This window comes from Mastigoproctus giganteus, chromosome 9 (assembly GCF_048544385.1).
Source record: "Mastigoproctus giganteus isolate SK-2022 chromosome 9, ASM4854438v1, whole genome shotgun sequence".
Lineage (NCBI taxonomy): Eukaryota > Metazoa > Arthropoda > Arachnida > Uropygi > Thelyphonidae > Mastigoproctus > Mastigoproctus giganteus.
This window is the reverse complement of record NC_143583.1, coordinates 225,044,230-225,063,122: the sequence shown is the minus strand read 5'-3', so window position 1 is coordinate 225,063,122 and position 18,893 is coordinate 225,044,230. Positions and strand designations below refer to the sequence as shown.

Genomic DNA, 18,893 nt, shown 5'->3' with positions numbered 1-18,893 from the left:
CGTTCCACTAATGGATCATATTCCAGCATTACTATATGCTGATGATATTGTATGCTACTTGCCATGCAAACACCATGTTGGTGATTCACAAGAAAGACAAACCTCCTCTGAATCTGTAAACAGCTACCTAAATACATTCTGTAAGTATGCCAAATTTTTGGGCCTGTCAGTTAATTCAGAGAAGTCAAACTACCTCATCTTTACTCCATGTCGGATGACTTCTGCTGATACTGCATCTTCTCTACATCCGGAATTGGCAGGAAATGTTCCGACTCCCACGGATAGTGTCAAATTCCTAGGAGTAATCCTTGATGCCAACCTCACCTATAAAAAACAAATACAAGCTCAGTATTCAAAAGCCCTGAGACCCTTCTGGGGAATGAAAATAGATCTGTGCAAAATGCACAATAAGCAAATAATCAGGAAACACCTTACAACTTACTTCTGTAGTGTGCTCTTCTATGCCATGGAAGTTTGGCAAGAGGCACCACCCACCAACCTCAGAAAACTATGAGGCCTCAAATTCTGGGTACTAAAGTGAGCCAACTTGTGGTCACACCAGATCTACACAACATCTAAATCTGCACTCTGCTCCAACCTGCAGTACACACCCACAGTCCCCATGTGCTAAAAATAAAGGCATTCCTTCATCTATGCTCAGCTAAGCAGGATCACATCAATGACTTTCATCAACCGGTGAAATATCACCACTTTGCTTATTGGAGGCTTGAAGTGGTGAAACCCATGTTTAGTCTCTAGAGCAAAGTTTCCGGCATCCCCCTCCCCCCATACTTCTCCTTCAACCCATGCACGGTACTAAGTACTATAGGTTTTGATACCTTTCGTGTTTGGGGTTTTCATAAAAAAAAAAAAAAAAAAACATCTGGAACACGGTTAATTGGTGTTTGCCAGGCAAACATCTCCGCAGTCCCCCACTTTGTGCTCAAGGATCCAGAGGTTACAGAATTTCAAGAGACACTTCCCAAATGTGACTCTGGACAATCTCAACTCACTCAACATCAACCCGTGGAATATAGACAAGGCATATCACGATGGCATCTTGGCTTATCTTTTTGCTTGTAGTAGTAGTGGCATGTGACGCAAGAAGGCAAGTGTATGAGCTTATGCAGCATCAGCCAAAAAAAAAAAAAAAAATACAAAACAATCCCCTCTAAATGTTTGTCCAGTTCCTCCTTAAATTTATTTACCCTATCAATTTCCACGACAGATGTAAGTTTGTTCCAGCAATTAACCACCCACTGGCTAAAGGCAAATTTCCGCACATCTATTCTACATCTGTCCTTCCTCAATTTAAATTTATGCCCCCCTTAGGTTCGTAATCTGAACAAGTGGAAGAATCCCATCAGAATTCAGCGTGCTCAACCCATTCAAGGCCTTATACACCTCAATCAGATCACCTTGCAGGTGCCTAGTCTCCAGCTGCCACAATTTGCAGAACTTAAGCCTCTCCTGGTAAGAGGATCCCTTCATTCCCCTCACCAATCTTGTTGCCCTTCTCGATACACACTCAAGCAAATCTACATCCTTCCTAAAATGAGGTCTCCAGATTTGAATGCAGTACTCAAGGCGTAGCTCGACCATTGCCTTGTACAGAAGGACAATCACCTCCTTTTCCCTGCTCACAAAATTCCTGTATATCATTGACAACACCCCATGACCTGGCCTGGCAGCCTGTCTGCATTGCTCAGAAAACTTCAAAACTTACATAACTGACCTTTGTAAAGGACAGTTATGTAAGTTTTAGTTAGCCAATGTCATTTCATGTTCTGCTAAACTTGTAGCCCCTTTTCATTTTAATTACTATTTCATTATTACATTTTGATTATTATTACAGTCAGTCCTCATATAACACGTGTTTACACTACACGAATTCGATCATACACGATTTATAAATAGGAGAACGATATCTTATATAACACGAACCAAATTCGCTTATGCAAGATTCGCCTTTGTGTTTACAAGAAATGGCAGTAGGACCGGAATCAGCCCTAACTGAACGCAACACGATAGGAATGAAGAGAAGATTCTGAAAATGTATTTATGTTTTTTATATCAGTGAAGGGGAAACACATTTCACCATAATAACGTAAAAATCAATACAATTCAAACTATCGGTATAATCGCAAATGCAATTAGATCGAGTTTACTACCAGTTTATAACAGATTCCACAAGCAGAAACGCAACTGGAAATTGTTTTTATTGTTTTATGGTAGTAACCCCTAAAAATGTGCTTTAGTAAAATGTGAGGTGTTAATAGTGTATCACGGCCTTTACGGTGTTGTTTATTCAGTTGCTACACGTGCGCAGCTTTGAGCGTATCAAGCGTGCCTCCCCGTTTTGTAATTATGATTTATTCCCTAAAAATGAGCAAAATACTTAACACTACAGATTCAGAGAGAAAAAGAAAAGCAATATCGATAAACAGAGGCGGACTGGATCAAAAATTCTTACCCGGGAAAATTTGTAGTTGGCGTCATACTATGGTTTATAGCCAAAATCACACCGGCCTCCGGGGTGTCCCCTGGTAAGGCTTATGGCCAGTCTGCCTCTGTCGATAGAGAAAAAATATGAAATTGTGAAATGCTTTGACCGAAATGAAAGACCATGTGATATTGCACGTGCTACAGGCCTAAATGAAGCAACGCCGAGAATTACAAAGAATGCAGAGAAAATAAAAAAAAAACTTTCATAGCAGGAACAACTCAAAGTGTAATTAAAAGCCATTAGATTAAGTGCCGACCACCCAAGATTGAACACCCATTTGTAACCAAAACATTACCAAACACAATAAATAATGGTAATAAAATACTTAAGTATTTTATTACATAATAAAATATTGCTAATGCTTTTGCTTCTATCGTAAGCAATCTTGTTTTTTGTTTGATTTTCTATCCAAACAGATGACAGCCGTTCCATCTCTTCCAATTCCTTGTGTCTTAACCCTATTTTTCCCATAGGGCCTGTTGTTTATATTGCACGATTTTTGCATTGCACGATGGTTTCTAGGAACACAACTATCGTGCTATACAAGGACTGACTGTATTTTTTTAATAAAAAAAACCAACATACTGTAAGATTGCTCTGGCTTTCTGTGTCACTATTGTATACATTTATGTTAATAAAGAATCTGATGATATTAATTTGAACATACTACCTAATTGAGGTCAATGTGACAGGAGCATATAATGTTAAATTATGCAATTAATTTTTGCTCTATATTGCTTAAGTCACATTTATAAATAACAGAAAATTTTATAATATTGCTAAGTACACAATTTCATTTCCACACCCAGCTGGCAAAATTTTCTGGGGAGAACACTGCTACTCATATGCAGTACTTTGCATTTGTCAATGTTAAACTTCAGTTGCTACTTCTCAACCAATCTGCTCAAATTTCTATACCTTGTTGCGATAGCATACCATCCTTACTGTCATTAAAAACCCTGCCAGCTGTCATATCATCTGCAACTTTGACTTTAAGCCTGAAATACCTTCATCAATATCATTGCTATATACATAAAACAATAATAGGCCCAACACAGACCACTGGAGAACTCCACTAATAAAACTAGTCTATGAAGAAAAGTGTCCATTAATTACGACTCTCTGTCTTCTGCCCCTCAAACATCCTTTGTAGCAAGTTACCCTTAATGCCATACTGCTCCAACTTGTACAGTAGTCTTCCATATGCAACAGTATCAAAAGCTTTCCTAAAATACAAGTATATGATTTCAAAATTATTTTTTGCATCCAGTTCCTTTGTGACCACATCACAGTATCCAATCTAATTGTCAAACAAGACATCCACTTAAAACACCTATGCTGTGTCTGAACTATAACACTGCAGTCTTGTCTAGATGAAACTGCAGTGCTTCTTTAACCAGTGACCATTATTTTCCCCGGAACATAAGTTAAACTAACAGGTCTGTAAATACTCGCGTCACCTTTCGATCCCCCCTTTGTGAATTAGGGATACATTTTCACATCTCCAGTCCATGGACACCTCTCCCTTATAATCATAACAAAGGGTTTTCAGCCTCATTTAATATACCTGAATAGATCCCATCCAGCCCTGGTGCTTTATGTTTAACTTCAACAATTTCTTCTACACTTTGTTCTCAGTTATTACACAATCATTTAACTCCCTGTTAGATATTGATAAACTTGTGGCATTCACTTATCTACAGAATTCCTCATGTATAAATGTAGATGGAAAACACTCATTCAGTTTGTCAGCTATCTGAGCAGAATCCTCAATATTTGAACCATTGATATCAAGTGGACCAATCTGATTCTTCCCCTTCCTCCTAGTGTTTACATAAGTAAAGAAGTCTTTACGGCTTTTCTTTGCATCCTTTCCAAATATTTCTTGTAATCTGCCTTTCCTTGCTTAACATCCTTTGTGACTTGATTACTGACTATCTTATATCTATCATTGGTATCTGTGACCCCTGATAATTAATGTGTTCCATGCATTTTTCTTTTGTGCCACGAGTCTCATTATTTCATTTGACATTCATTTAAGAATAAATTTTGAATAGTATTCCTTAATTGGTAATAAAAGCCTAGTATCTTCCAAGATTAAATCCTTGAATGCTTTTCACTTAGAATTTGCTGTTAGTAACATCATTAGTTGGCCCCTGTAGTCACCTTTATGAAAGCAAAAACCCTTCCCTTTACCCCTGATCCTAGTTATGTCTTCATGAAAATCCCACAATTAGTATACTGTGATCACTGCTACCTAGTGGTTCCTTTATTGGCAGATTCTTAATGCATGAAGAATTAGTGCTGATAATCAGATCAAGATTATTACTGCATCTGGTTGCCTCTCGAACATGCTGCTGTAGAAAACAATCATCCAATAAATCCACAAAAGCCTTGCTAGTGGGCGAGTGACCAATCACAAGTTGCATTCTATATCTGGGAATTTAAAATCCCCCTATTATAAGGCACTGATTTCCTGGCTCAAACTATTCCTGGCTCAATCAAAAAGCCGTGAATTAGGCTTGAATTTGAAAGTGTCTGCAATTCTGCCCAGACATGATAGGAGGGAGTATATGATGAGAGCCTTGTCGATCAATTCGGCGATGGAAAGGTTGTACAAGGCTCAATGGGTAGAATTTTTTTCAGCCTGGACTGTACTTGTTAACAGGAGAGACTGCTTCTACAGGGATGGGATACACTTAAATAGAAAGGGTGCAAGAATATTTGCTGATGCTATCGAGGCAGTGTTAGGTGGGTCGGAAAACTACTAGCTTGGGGGGAGACAAAGACTAATAGATTAACAGTAGCCACTGGCAAATGTGAAAGAGATTCTTGCACTGCTTCTATTGGAAAGAGCCTGAAAAACAAGATGCAGGATATTTCAGAGACTGCTAGGAGTCATTGCGGTACAAGTAAACACATGGGTTGTGTTAGGGTAGCTAAGAATAGAAACAGGTGCATGTATACTTGCGTGTACACCAATGCTAGGATTTTAGTAAATAAATTTGATGAATTTAAGGTATTGCTCAAAACATCAAAGGCAGATATTGTTGGGATATCCGACACGTGATGTCACACAGATATAAGGAATGCAGAACTGGAATTTGGGGAGTACAACGTCTACAGAAAGAATAGACAGGATAGGAAGGGAGGAGAGGTTACGCTATTAGTTAAGAAACATAAAATCCAAGGAAGTGAAGCCAGTCGACACTGCGCTGGACAGTGCAGTGTCGAGTCAGTTTGGCGTGACTTAAGCATTGGGAGATCAAATTTGAGAGTAGGAGTGTGCTATAGGCCTAATGTCTCTGATGAGTGTGCTATAGGCCTAATGTCTCTGAGAAGAAACTGTACAGGGAAATAGAGTGGGCCAGTAAATCAGAGAGTCTTATAATGGGGGATTTTAATTTCCCAGGTATTAACTGGAATTTGGAGGCTGGTCACTCACACAAGGCTTTTGTGGATTTATTGGATGATTGTTTTCTACATCAGCATGTTCGGGAGGCAACTAGAGGGAGTAATACTCTTGATTTGATTATCAGTAGTGATTTTTCATGCATTAAGAATCTGCAGATAAATGAACCACTAGGTGGCAGTGATCACAGTGTGCTGAAGTGGGATTTACTCAAAGAGGTAACAACTATTAGGGGTAAAGGGAAGGGTTATTGCTTTCGTAAAGGCGACTACAATGGACTGAGACAGTATTTAAATTCTATACAGTGGGACAAACTGATGATGTTACCAACAGCAAATTCAAAATGGGAAGCATTCAAACAACTTATCTTGGAAGCTACTAGGCTTTACATACCAACTAAGAAATATTGTTCAAGGCTTAGGCCTAAATGGATGTCAGATGAACTAATGAGACATATGGCAGAGAAGAAAAATGCATGGGATACATACAAATTAACACGTGACACAGAAGCCTATGATAGATACAAGTTGATCTGTAACCAAGTTACAAAGGAAGTTAGGCAGGCGAAGGCAGATTACAAGAAATCTTTGGAAAGAGATGCAAAGAAAAACAGCAAAGAGTTCTTTACTTATGTAAACTCTAGAAGGAAGGGGATGAATCAGATTGGTCCACTTGATATCGATGGGTCAACTGTTGATGATCCTGCTCTGGTAGCTAACAAACTAAATGAATATTTTGCATCGACATTCACACATGAGGAGTTATTCAGCAAGGGGAATGCCAGAGGTGTATTCAACTCTAGCAGTAAGCTACAGAATCTTGAAATAACTGGGAGTAAAGTGGAGGAGAAACTGTTGAAGATAAACACAAAAAAGGCACCCGGGGTGGATGGGATCTATCCAGTTATATTAAAGGAGGCAGCAAAGGAAGTAAGCAAACCCTTAGCCATAATTATGAGAGCTTCCTTGGACTCAGGGGAGGTACCCATAGACTGGAAATGTGCAAATGTGACCCCAATTCACAAAGGAGGATCAAAGGCTGACACAAGTAATTATAGACCTGTGAGCTTAACTTCTGTTCCAGGAAAATTAATGGAGGCGCTGGTTAAAGAAGCACTGCAGGATCATTTAGACAAGACTTCAGTTATAGCTCAGACACAGCATGGTTTTGTTAAGGGGAAGTCTTGCCTGACCAACTTGATTGGATACTATGATGCAGTCACAAAAGAACTGGATGCAGGGAATAACTTTGATATTATATACTTGGATCTTAGAAAGGCTTTTGATACTGTTGCACATGGAAGACTGCTACACAAATTGGAGCATTGTGACATTGGAGGCAAATTGCTGCTATGGATAAAGGGGTGGTTGAGGGGGAGAAGACAGAGAGTGGTAATCAATGGACACTGCTCATCGTGGACTAATGTTATTAGTGGAGTCCCTCAGGGCTCAGTGTTGGGACCATTATTGTTTTCTGTATTTATAAATGATATTGATGATGGTATATCAAGCTTAATGTCCAAGTTTGCAGACAGTACAAAGGTTGGCAGGGTTGTTAAGTACACTACTGAGAGTATGCTGCTGCATATGCTGTATGCTCTGGAAAGGTTGAGCTGATGTGATGGGCTAAGAGCAAAATCTCGCTCACACCGTTTTGTATTCTTGTAATGCCAAACAACACGAGGTTGGGAATAGCCATGAGATAAAGGCTCCAATGGAGAAGAAACAATGACCAAGTTGTTATCTGAAGTGCCTAGACGACCACTCACTTCAATTGTGTACTTAGAAGGGTAGTTTGTGAGAAAAAGATCAAGCGTGTTGGCTGTATATTTAGGACTGTCTGTTATTCGTGTAGGTAAATGAACAGTCTGTGGAAGGTCCTTGACATTTGTACAAGGGCCATTCAAAAGTAATCACTTAAAGTTTGATTTTTTGAATAGTACTGCTAGATTATTTAATGATTTTTTTTTTTTTTTTTTTTCAATTTAACCAGTGATTTTTGGAAATGACGACTCTTCCGGTGTTGGTGCCAATATTGTTGAACTAGCCACCATATTGTAGTCGATAAGAAATAGGTTAATGTTTATATATCTCGAACTGGTAGCGTAAGGCAGTGGTTCCCAACCGGTGCCCTGCGGAGCTCTAAGGGCTCCGCAGCAGCTCCAGGAAAATAAAATACCTAAAAATTGAATGACATTAAAGAATTAGAAACATAAATTAGAAAACTAGAAATCACATTCTGAATAAAAATTTGACAAGATCAATTTTGCACATTCTCTAGCTGACAATGATCAGTCATTTTGCTGCCATTAGCTTCAAAATTATTGTATTACGAGATGGAGAGACGAAGGCAAAGCAGAGCAGAGGCATAGTGGATCCGGCACAGGGGTTCCTCCATAGAAATTAAATTCTAAAAAGGGCTCCACAGGTCAAAAAGGTTGGGAATTGCTGGTGTAAGGTATAAAGTAAAACTAGATAGCGCAATACGAAGCACTGTATTAGGAATCTGTTAGCTTATTATAGTATTATCAATTAATCAAAAATAATATTAATGTTATTAAAATTCATTGTTAATTAAATTGTATTTTAAATGGAAATCATGACCCAGACTAGATCTGCGAAGCAAAGATCACAGACTAGCGAGAGTGCTGTGATTCGGGTCACAAAAAATGTGCAAAATGTGAAATGTTTGCTGACCTTTTTAAAATAGGACATGGTCCAGCCAAGGAGGATGCGCCCTTGTGTGTGTGCTAGGTGTCTAGAAATTGGGCACCAACTCAATGTTCTGAGGGGTGTCTATGAGAGCTTTAGGTGTAGGATAAATACACTCGAAGGAATTAATGAGGGGCCCATTAATCTTTCACCTGCCCAGCTCAACGACAGAGATCACTCCTGTGCATCAGGCAAAACAGAGGCAATCTCCAAGGCAGAATACTTTGGTCCCAAAGGAACTAGTTATTTTTAGTGACTAGTTATTGTCAGGGAGATGGGAAATATACGATTAACATTACCATTAGTAGATGCATATGATGCAAGAAAGCAAGCTAATGCAGCATCAGCCAAAAAAAAAAAAAAAAAACACTCCCATTTCACCCCTCCGTTCATTCGAAATACCTGTCTAGCTGAACCTTAAGTTTATTTAGGCTATCAACTTCCACAACAACGGATAGAAGTCTGTTCCACCAACCAACTACCCGCTGGCTAAAGGCAAATTTCTGCACATCTATCCTATAACTGTCTTTCCTCAATTTGAATTTATGCCCTCTCAGGTGATTATTCTGAGCAAAAGGAAGAATCCCATCGGCATTGAGCATGCTCAAACCATTCAAGGCTTTATACACCTCAATCAGATCACCTCGCAGGTGCCTAGTCTCCAGACACTGTAATTTGCAAAACTTAAGCCTTTCTTTGTAAGAGCAACCCTTTGTTCCATTCACTAATCTTGTTGCCCTTCTCTGTACTCTTTCCAACAGCTCTACATCCTTCTTAAAATCAGGCCACCAGACCTGTATATAGTACTCTTGTGACCAGACCATTGCCTTATACAAGGTAATAATCACCTCCTTATCCCTGCTAGAAAAATTCCTGTATATCATTGACAGGACACCATTAGCTACTCTTGCAGACCGTCTGCACTGCTCAGAAAACTTCATATCTGCCTGCACAATTACCCCCAGGTCCTTTTCATTCTCTACCACTGTTAGTGTGGTACTACAGAGTTGATACGTTACTCTGGGATTACTCCTTCCCATATGCAGCACTTTACATTTGTCAATGTTAAACTTCATTTGCCACATCTCAGCCCATCTGCTCAACTTTTCTAGATCCTGTTGCAGGATATAGAAAAGACACTAATGACAGTACACTGTCATTAGTGTCATTAAAAACCCTGCCAACCTTCGTATCGTCTGCAAACTTGGAAATTAAGCCTGATATACCATCATCAATATCATTTATAAATACAGAAAACAACAATGGACCTAACACTGAACGCTGAGGGACTCCACTAATTACATTAGTCCACGAAGAGCAGTGTCCATTGATTACCACTCTCTGCCTTCTTCCACTCAACCATCCCTTTATCCATAGCAGCAATTTGCCCCCAATGCCAAACTGCTCCAATTTGTGCATCAGTCTTCCATGTGCAACAGTATCAAAGGCCTGTCTAAGATCCAAATATATGATATCAAAGTTATTCTTTGTATCAAGTTCCTTTGTGACTACATCATAGTATCCAATCAAATTAGTCAAACAAGACTGCTTCTTAACAAAACCATGCTGTGTCAGAGCTATAACTGAATTCTTGTCTAGATGATCCTGCAATGCTTCTTTAACCAGTGCCTCCATTAATTTCCCTGGAACAGAAGTGAAACTAACAGGCTTGTAATTACCTGTGTCTCCCTTTGATCCTCCTTTGTGGATTGGGGTCACATTTGCACATCTGCAGTCCATGGGTACATCTCCTGAGTCCAGGGAAGCTCTCATAATTATGGCAGGGTTTGCTTACTTCCTTTGCCGCTTCCTTTAATATAACTGGATAGATTCCATCCACCCCCAGGTGCATTTCTTATGTTTATCTTCAACAATTTCTGCCCCACTTTATTTTCAGTGTTTACAAGATTATCTAGCTTACTGCCAGATTTGGATATGCCTCTGGCATTCCCCTCCCTCAATAACTCCTCACGTGTGAATGTAGATGAAAATATTCATTTAGTTTGTTAGCTACATGAGCAGGATCATCAACAGTTGAACCATCGATATCAAGTGGACCAATCTGATTCCTCCCCTTCCTTTTAGAGTTTATATAAGTAAAGAACTCTGCTGTTTTTCTTTGCATCCTTTGCCAAAGATTTCTCGTAATCTGCCTGCGCCTGCCTAACCTCCTTTGTAATTTGGTTACAGACAAGCTTATATCTATCATAGGCTTCTGTGTCACATGTTAATTTATATGTATCCCATGCATTTTTCTTCTCTGTCACATGACAGTTCATCTGTCAACCATTTAGGCCTAAATCTTGAACAATATTTCTTTGTTGGTATGAAAAGCCGAATAGCTTCCAAAATAGTTTCTTTGAATGCTTCCCATTTTGCATTTGCTGTTGGTAACATCATCAGTTGATCCCACTGTATAGAATTTAAATACTGTCTCAGACCATCGCAGTCGCCTTTACGAAAGCAAAAACCGTTCCTTTTACTCTGGATGGTAGTTACCTCTTTGAATAAATCCCACTTCAGCACACTGATCACTGCCACCTAGTGGTTCCTTTATCTGCAGATTCTTGATGCATGAATAATCACTACTGATAATCAGATCAAGAGCATTACTCCTTCTATTTGCCTCCCGAACATGCTGCTGTAGAAAACAATCATCCAATAAATCCCCAAAAGCCTTGCTAGTGTGTGAGTGACCAACCCAGAAATTCCAGTCAACATATTTCTAACGTATGTATTCTACGTATTTCTAACAGAGCTAAGTAATTTAATAAAAATCCAACCACCAGGAGGGGAATTATTACATGTGGATGGATGGAGAAAGAAATAATAATTGTTGGATTTTTATTAGACCTAATTTAGTGAGATTTGCAATGACTAGCAATTTTTTTCAAAAAGAGCCAAATATAAAATTTTATGAAAATCGATCTGTGAGTGGATGGACATGGTGAAGACAATACGCTCAGTACACATATATGTTAATGTCATAAAAAAATGGGAGGGGTGAACTAGAGAAATTTGAATAAAACTAACCTGATGTATAAATGGTTCCAGCTGAATATAATCACAAAGTCCTCCTGAATCCTCAGCCATATCTTTTTTACAGTTGTCATTGAAATGGCAAATGAAGTTTCACAAATACATTTTCTTATAGTGTTGGATTTCTGAAAATAAAGTTCATCATAAATACCACGATAAGAATTTAACTTCAGTGATACAAAAGTAATACTGTACTAGCATTAGTTTCTTTTCAAATTCTTCTCGTTAATTCTTCCCTTTTGTATGAACAATAATATAAAATAGAATAAATAAAATAAATATATTTTTATTTTATGTTATGTGATAAAAACTGATTAAAACATGTTGTTTATGAAGACATGTTCCTTTGTTTCTTCAGTCTAAAATTCTCTCAGGTCAAATCTAGCATATAAAGGACTAGACAATTCACAAACAAGCATACCTAAAGCGTATATTTCAACAAGTAAAAAGGTACCTGATACACAGAATGATAATCTAAGGTGATTATTCTGCAAAAAGCATGAGCATATGCGTAAGATTCACTAGTCAATGCGTTAGTGCCATTGTACCATGTTTTGTTTATAGTGAACAACCGGAGTAGATAATTGGCATCGTTTTAATTGTATCTCATATTGCCTTGAAATGGTGCAGTCTGAGTGGGTGGTGGTATGTGCCGAGAATAAGTAACATAAGTCTTCTTCATTGGTGAAGCATTACTTTTTAGCATTAGCATACGCATATGATGCAAGAAAGCAAGCTAATACAGCATCAAACAAAAAAAAAAAAAAAAAACACACCCTTCTCATTTCACTCATCCACTCCCTCCAAATGTTTGTCTAGTTCAGCCTTGAAACTATTTAAGCGATTAACTTCAACAACGACAGATTGAAGTTTGTTCAAGCAATAAACCACCCGCTAGCAAAATTCAAACTTACACACATCTATTCTACAACTGTCTTTCCTCAATTTGAATTTAAGCCCTTTCAGGCGATTATTCTGAGCAAGAGGAAGAATCCCATCAGCATTGTGCTTCATCAAACCATTCAAGGCCTTATACACCTCAATCAAATCACCTCGCAGGTGCCTAGTCTTCAGACACTGTAAATTGCAAAACTTAAGCCTTTCTTCGTAAGAGCAACCCTTTGTTCCATTCACGAATCTTGTTGCCCTTCTCTGTCCTCGTTCCAGCAGCTCTACATCATTCTTAAAATGAGGCCTCCAGACCTTTATACAGTACTCAAGGTGTGGCCTGACCATTGCTATATACAAGGGGATAATCACCTCCTTGTCCCTGCTAAAAAATTTCTGTATATCACTATGAGCTACAATAGCAGACCTTCTACACTGCTTAGAAAACGTCATATCTGACTACACAAATCCTTTTAGTTCTCTACCACTGTCAGTGTAGAACAACACAGTTGATATGTTACTCTGGAGTTACTGCTTCCCATATGCAGTACTTTACATTTGTCAATGTTAAACTTCAGTTGCCACCTGTCAGCCCATCTGCATAACTTTTCTAGATCCTGTTGCAGCAGCGTACTGTCATTAACAGTCCTGATAACCGTCGTCTCATCTGCAAACTTAGACATTAAGCCTGATATACGATCATCAACATCATTAATAAATACAGAAAACAACAATGGATCCAAATTGAACTTTGGGGGACTCCACTAATAACATTAGTCCACAAAGAGCAGTGTTCATTGATTACCACTCTGTCTTTTCCCACTCAACCATCCCTTTACCCATAGCAGCAAACTCTTTCCAATGCCACACTTCTCCAATTGGTGCAGTAGTCTTCCATGTGCAACAGTATGAAAAGGCTTTCTAAGATTCAAATATATGATATCAAAATTATTCTTTGCATCCAGTTCCTTTGTGACCACATCATAGTATCCAGTCAAACTGGTCAGACAAGACTTCACCTTAAGAAACCCATGCTCTGTCTGATCTACAACTCAAGTCTTGTCTAGATGATCCTGAAGTGCTTCTTTAACCCATGCTCCCATTAATTTCCCTGGAACAGAAGTTAAACTAATAGGTCTGTAATTACTTGCTTTGGTCCTCCTTTGTGAATTGGGTCAGAATTGCACATCTCAAGTCCATGAGTACCTCCCTTGGGTCCAAGGAAGCTCTCATAATTATGGCTAAGGGTTGGATTACTTTCTTTGATGCCTCCTTTAATATAACTGGATAGATCACAGCCACCCCAGGTGCTTTCCTTATGTTTATCTTCAACAATTTCTTCTCCACTTTAATGCCAGTTATTACAAACTCATCTAGCTCACTGCAAGAGTTTACACCTCTGGCATTCCCCTCCCTGAATAACTCTTCATGTGTGAATGTAGATACAGAATACTCATTTAGTTTGTTAGATACCTGAGCAGAATCGTCAACAGTTGAACAATCTGATTCATTCCCTTCTTTCCAGAGTTTACATAAGTAAAAAACTCTTTGCTCTTTTTCTTTGCATCCTCTGCGAAAGATTTCTCGTAATCTGCCTTTGCCTGCCTAGCCTCCTTTGTGACTTGGTTACAGACCAGCCTATATCTATCATAGGCTTCCATGTCACCTGTTAATTTATATGTATCCCATACATTTTTCTTCTCTGCCACATGTCTCATTAGTCAACCTGATATTCATTTAGGTACAAACCTTAAACAACATTTCTTAGCTGTATAAAATCCTAGTAGCTTTCAAGATTAATTTTTTTGAATGCTTCCCATTTTGATTTTGCTGTTGGTAACATCATCAGTTGGTCCTACCATATAGAATTTAAAAACTGTCTCAGTCCACCACAGTCACCTTTACAAAAGCATAAACCCTTCCATTTACCCCTGATGGTAGTTACCTTTTTGAGTAAATCCCACTTCAGCACACTGTGATCATTGCCACCTAGTGGTTCCTTCATCTTATTGCATGAAGAATCGCTGCTGATAATCAGATCAAGAGTATTACTCCCTCCAGTTCCTCTCGAACACGCTGCTGTAGAAAACAATCATCCATTAAATCCACAAGAGCCTTGTTAGTGTGTGAGTGACCAACTCACAAATTCCAGTCAATATCTGGTAAATTAAAATTCCTCATTATAAGATAATATGATTTACTGGCCCATTTTTCTGTTTATTATACTCATCAGATTCGTTAGGCCTATAACACACTCCTACTCTCAGTTTTTCTGTCCTAGTGCTTATGTCACTCCAAACTGACTAGACACTGCTCTGTCCACTCGTGTCGACTGGCTGTACTTCTTTGGATTTTATGTGTTTCTTAACTAATAACTCCTCCTCCCTTCCAAACCTGTCTATCCTTCCTGTGCACATTATACTCCTAAAATTCCATTTCTGCATTTCTTATATTTGTGCGACACCACATCTCTGATATCCCAACAACATCTGCTTTTGATGTGTTGACGAACACCTCATATTCATCAAATTTATTTACCTCACTCCTAGCATTGGTGTACACGCAAGTATACATGCACCTTAGCATTAGCATTAGTAGAGGCATTTGATGCAAGAAAGCAAGCTTATGCAGCATCACCCAAAAAAATTAAAGTAAAATAAATAAATAAAAAATAACCACTTCCACATCACCCCTGTGTTCGTTCGAAATACCTATCCAGCCGAGCCTTAAACTTATTTAGGCTATCAACTTCCACGACAAGTGATGGAAGTCTGTTCCAAATAACCAACCACCCGCTGGCTAAAGGCAAATTTCCGCACATCTATTCTACATATGTCTTTCCTCAATTTGAATTTATGCCCTCTCAGTGATTATTCTGAGCAAGAGGAAGAATCCCATCAGCATTGAGCATGCTCAAACCATTCAAGGCTTTGTACACCTCTATCAGATCACCTCGCTGCTGCCTAGTCTCCAGACACTGTAATTCGCAAAACTTAAGCCTTTCTTCGTAAGAGCACCCCTTTGTTCCATTCACTAATCTTGTTGCCCTTCTCTGAACTCATTCCAGCAGCTCTACATCCTTCTTGAAATGAGGTCTCCAGGCCTGTATACAGTACTCTAGGTGTGGCCTGACCAATGCCTTATACAAGGGAATAATCACCTCCTTATCCCTGCTTGAAAAATTCCTATATATCATTGACAATACACCATGAGCAACTCTTGCAGCCCGTCTGCACTGCTCAGAGAACTTCATATCTGCCTGCACAACCACCGCCAGGTCCCTTTCATTCTCTACCACTGTCAGTGTAGTACCACAGAGTTGATACGTTGTTCTGGGGTTGCTATTTCCCATATGTAGTACTTTACATTTGTCAATGTTAAACTTCATTTGCCACCTCAAAGCCCATCTGCTCAACCTTTCCAGATCCTGTTGCAGCAGCATAGTGTCAGTAGTGTCCTTGACAAACCTACCAACCTTCGTATCGTCTGCAAACTTGGACATTAAGCTTGATATACCATCATCAATATCATTTATAAATACAGAAAACAATAAAGGACCCAATAGTGAACCCTGAGGGACTCCACTAATAACATTAGTCCACGATGAGCAGTGTCCATTGATTATCACTCTCTGTCTTCTCCCCCTCAACCATCCCTTTATCCACACCAGCAATTTGCCTCCAATGCCACACTGCTCCAATTTGTGCAGCAGTCTTCCATGTGCAACAGTATCAAAAGCCTTTCTAAGATCCAAGTATATAATATCAAAGTTATTCCCTGCATCCAGTTCTTTTGTGACTGCATCATAGTATCCAATCAAATTGGTCAGGCAAGACTTCCCCTTAACAAAACCATGCTGTGTTTGAGCTATAACTGAAGTCTTGTCTAGATGATCCTGCAGTGCTTCTTTAACCAGTGCCTCCATTAATTTTCCGGGAACAGAAGTTAAACTCACAGGTCTATAATTAATTGTGTCAGCCTTTAATCCTCCTTTGTGAATTGGGGTCACATTTGCACATCTCCAGTCCATGGGTACCTCCTCTGAGTCCAAGGAAGCTCTCATAATTATGGCTAAGGGTTTGCTTACTTCCATTACTGCCTCCTTTAATATAACTGGATAGATTACATCCACCCCAGGTGCCTTTCTTGTGTTTATCTTCAACAATTTCTCCTCCACTTTACTCTCAGTTATTACAAGATTCTCTAGCTTACTGCCAGAGTTGAATCCACCTCTGGAATTCCCCTCGCTGAATAACTCCTCATGTGTGAATGTTGATGCAAAATATTCATTTAGTTTGTTAGCTACCTGAGCAGGATCATGAACAGTTGACCCATCGATATCAAGTGGACCAATCTGATTCATCCCCTTCCTTCTGGATTTACATAAGTAAAGAACTCTTTGCTGTTTTTCTTCACATCCTTTGCCAAGGATTTCTCGTAATCTGCCTTCACCTGCCTAACCTCCTTTGTAACTTGATTACAGATCAACTTGGTTACAGATCTATCATAGTCTTCTGTATCACATGTTAATTTGTATGTATCCCATGCATTTTTCTTCTCTGCCATATGCCTCATTAGTTCATCTGACATCCATTTAGGCCTAAACCTTGAACAATATTTCTTAGTTGGTATGTAAAGCCTAGTAGCTTCCAAGATAAGCAATACCCTTTCCCTTTACCCCTAATGGTAGTTACCTCTTTGAGTAAATCCCACTTCAGAACACTGTGATCACTGCCACCTAGCGGTTCATTTATCTGCAGATTCTTAATGCATGATGAATCATTACTGATAATCAAATCAAGAGTATTACTCCCTCTAGTTGCCTCCCGAACATGCTGATGTAGAAAACAATCATCCAATAAATCCACAAAATCCACCTAGTGTGTGAGTGACCAGCCCCCAAATTCCAGTCAATATCTGGGAAATTAAAATCCCCCATAATAAGACTCTCTGATTTACTGGCCCACTCTATTTCTCTGTACAGTTTCTTATTATACTCATCAGAGTCATTAGGCCTATAGCACACTCCTACTCTCAATTTTGATCTCCCAATGCTTATGTCACTCCAAACTGACTAGACACTGCACTGTGCAGCGATGTCGACTGGCTTCACTTCCTTGGATTTTATGTGTTTCTTAACTAATAGCATAACCCCTCCTCCCTTCCTATCCTGTCTATCCTTTCTGTAGACATTGTACTCCCCAAATTCCAGTTCTGCATTCCTTATATCTGTGTGACACCATGTCTCTGAAATCCCAACAATATCTGCCTTTGATGTTTGAGCAATACCTCAAATTCATCAAATTTATTTACTAAACTCCTAGCATTGGTGTACACGCAAGTATACATGCACCTGTTCTTTTTCTTAGGTACTCTAACACAACCCATGTGTTTACTTGTATCCCAATGAAATATTCTGCATCTTATTTTCCAGGCTGCTGCTCATTCCAATAGAAGCAGTGCAAGAATCACTTTCTCCTCTGCCAGTGGCTACTGTTAATCTATTAGTCCTTGTATCCCCCCAATCTAGCAGTTTTCCGACTCTCCTAACACTGCCTCGATAGCATCAGCCAACATTCTTGCACCCTTTCTATTTAAATGTATCCCATCCCTGTAGAAGCAGTCTCTCCTGTTAACAAGTACAGACCAGGCTGAAAAAAATTCTACCCCTTGAGCCCTGCACAATCTTTCCAGGGCCGAATTGATCGACAGGGCTCTCGTCATATACTCCCTCCTATCGTGTCTGGGCAGAATTGCAGACACCTGTTCCTATTCTCAGCTACCCTAACACACACCATGTATTTACTTGTTCTGCAATGACTCCCAGCAGTCTCCGAAATTCCCCGCACCTTGTTTTCCAGGCTGCTCCTCATTTCAATAGAAGCAGTGCAAGAATCACTTTCACCTCTGCCAGCGGCTACTGTTAATCTATTAGTCCCTGTATCCCCCCAAGCTAGCAATTTTCCGACCGACCTAACACTGGCTCGTTAGCACCAGCAAATATTCTTGCACCCTTTCTATTTAAGTGTATCGCATTTCTGTAGAAGCAGTCTCTCCTGTAAACAAGCACAGACCAATGTGAGAAAAATTCTACCCCTTGAGCCTTGCACAATCTCTCCAGGGACGAAAGACTAGACAAGGCTCTCATCATATACTCCCTCCTATTGTGTCTGGGCAGAATTGCAGACACCTTCAAATTCAACTCTAACTCACAGCTTTTTTCTCAATATTGCCCCGTACTTGTTAAGTAATTCCGCTGGTCTCCTATGCTTAATATCATTAGTGCCAACATTGTACAACAAAATCACCTTTTGTGCCCTTACAAAATTATATCTGC

At 39.3% G+C, this 18,893-nt stretch overlaps 1 protein-coding gene across 3 annotated transcripts in view; it reads right to left on the bottom strand.

Annotated features, from left to right (window-relative positions):
* Positions 1-18,893, bottom strand: part of LOC150081140 (inositol hexakisphosphate kinase 3-like) — a 173,945-nt gene that overhangs the window by 129,346 nt on the left and 25,706 nt on the right. For 2 of the 3 annotated variants that reach the window (XM_090381358.1, XM_090381357.1), the window contains exon 2: positions 11,663-11,793. In XM_090381358.1, coding sequence (XP_090237484.1) covers positions 11,663-11,722 — 60 coding nt within the window. In that variant the 5' untranslated portion in view covers positions 11,723-11,793. Of the gene's footprint in view, positions 1-193; positions 325-11,662; positions 11,794-18,893 lie in introns of those variants that run through there. The other variant, XM_090381360.1, reaches the window with a different exon arrangement.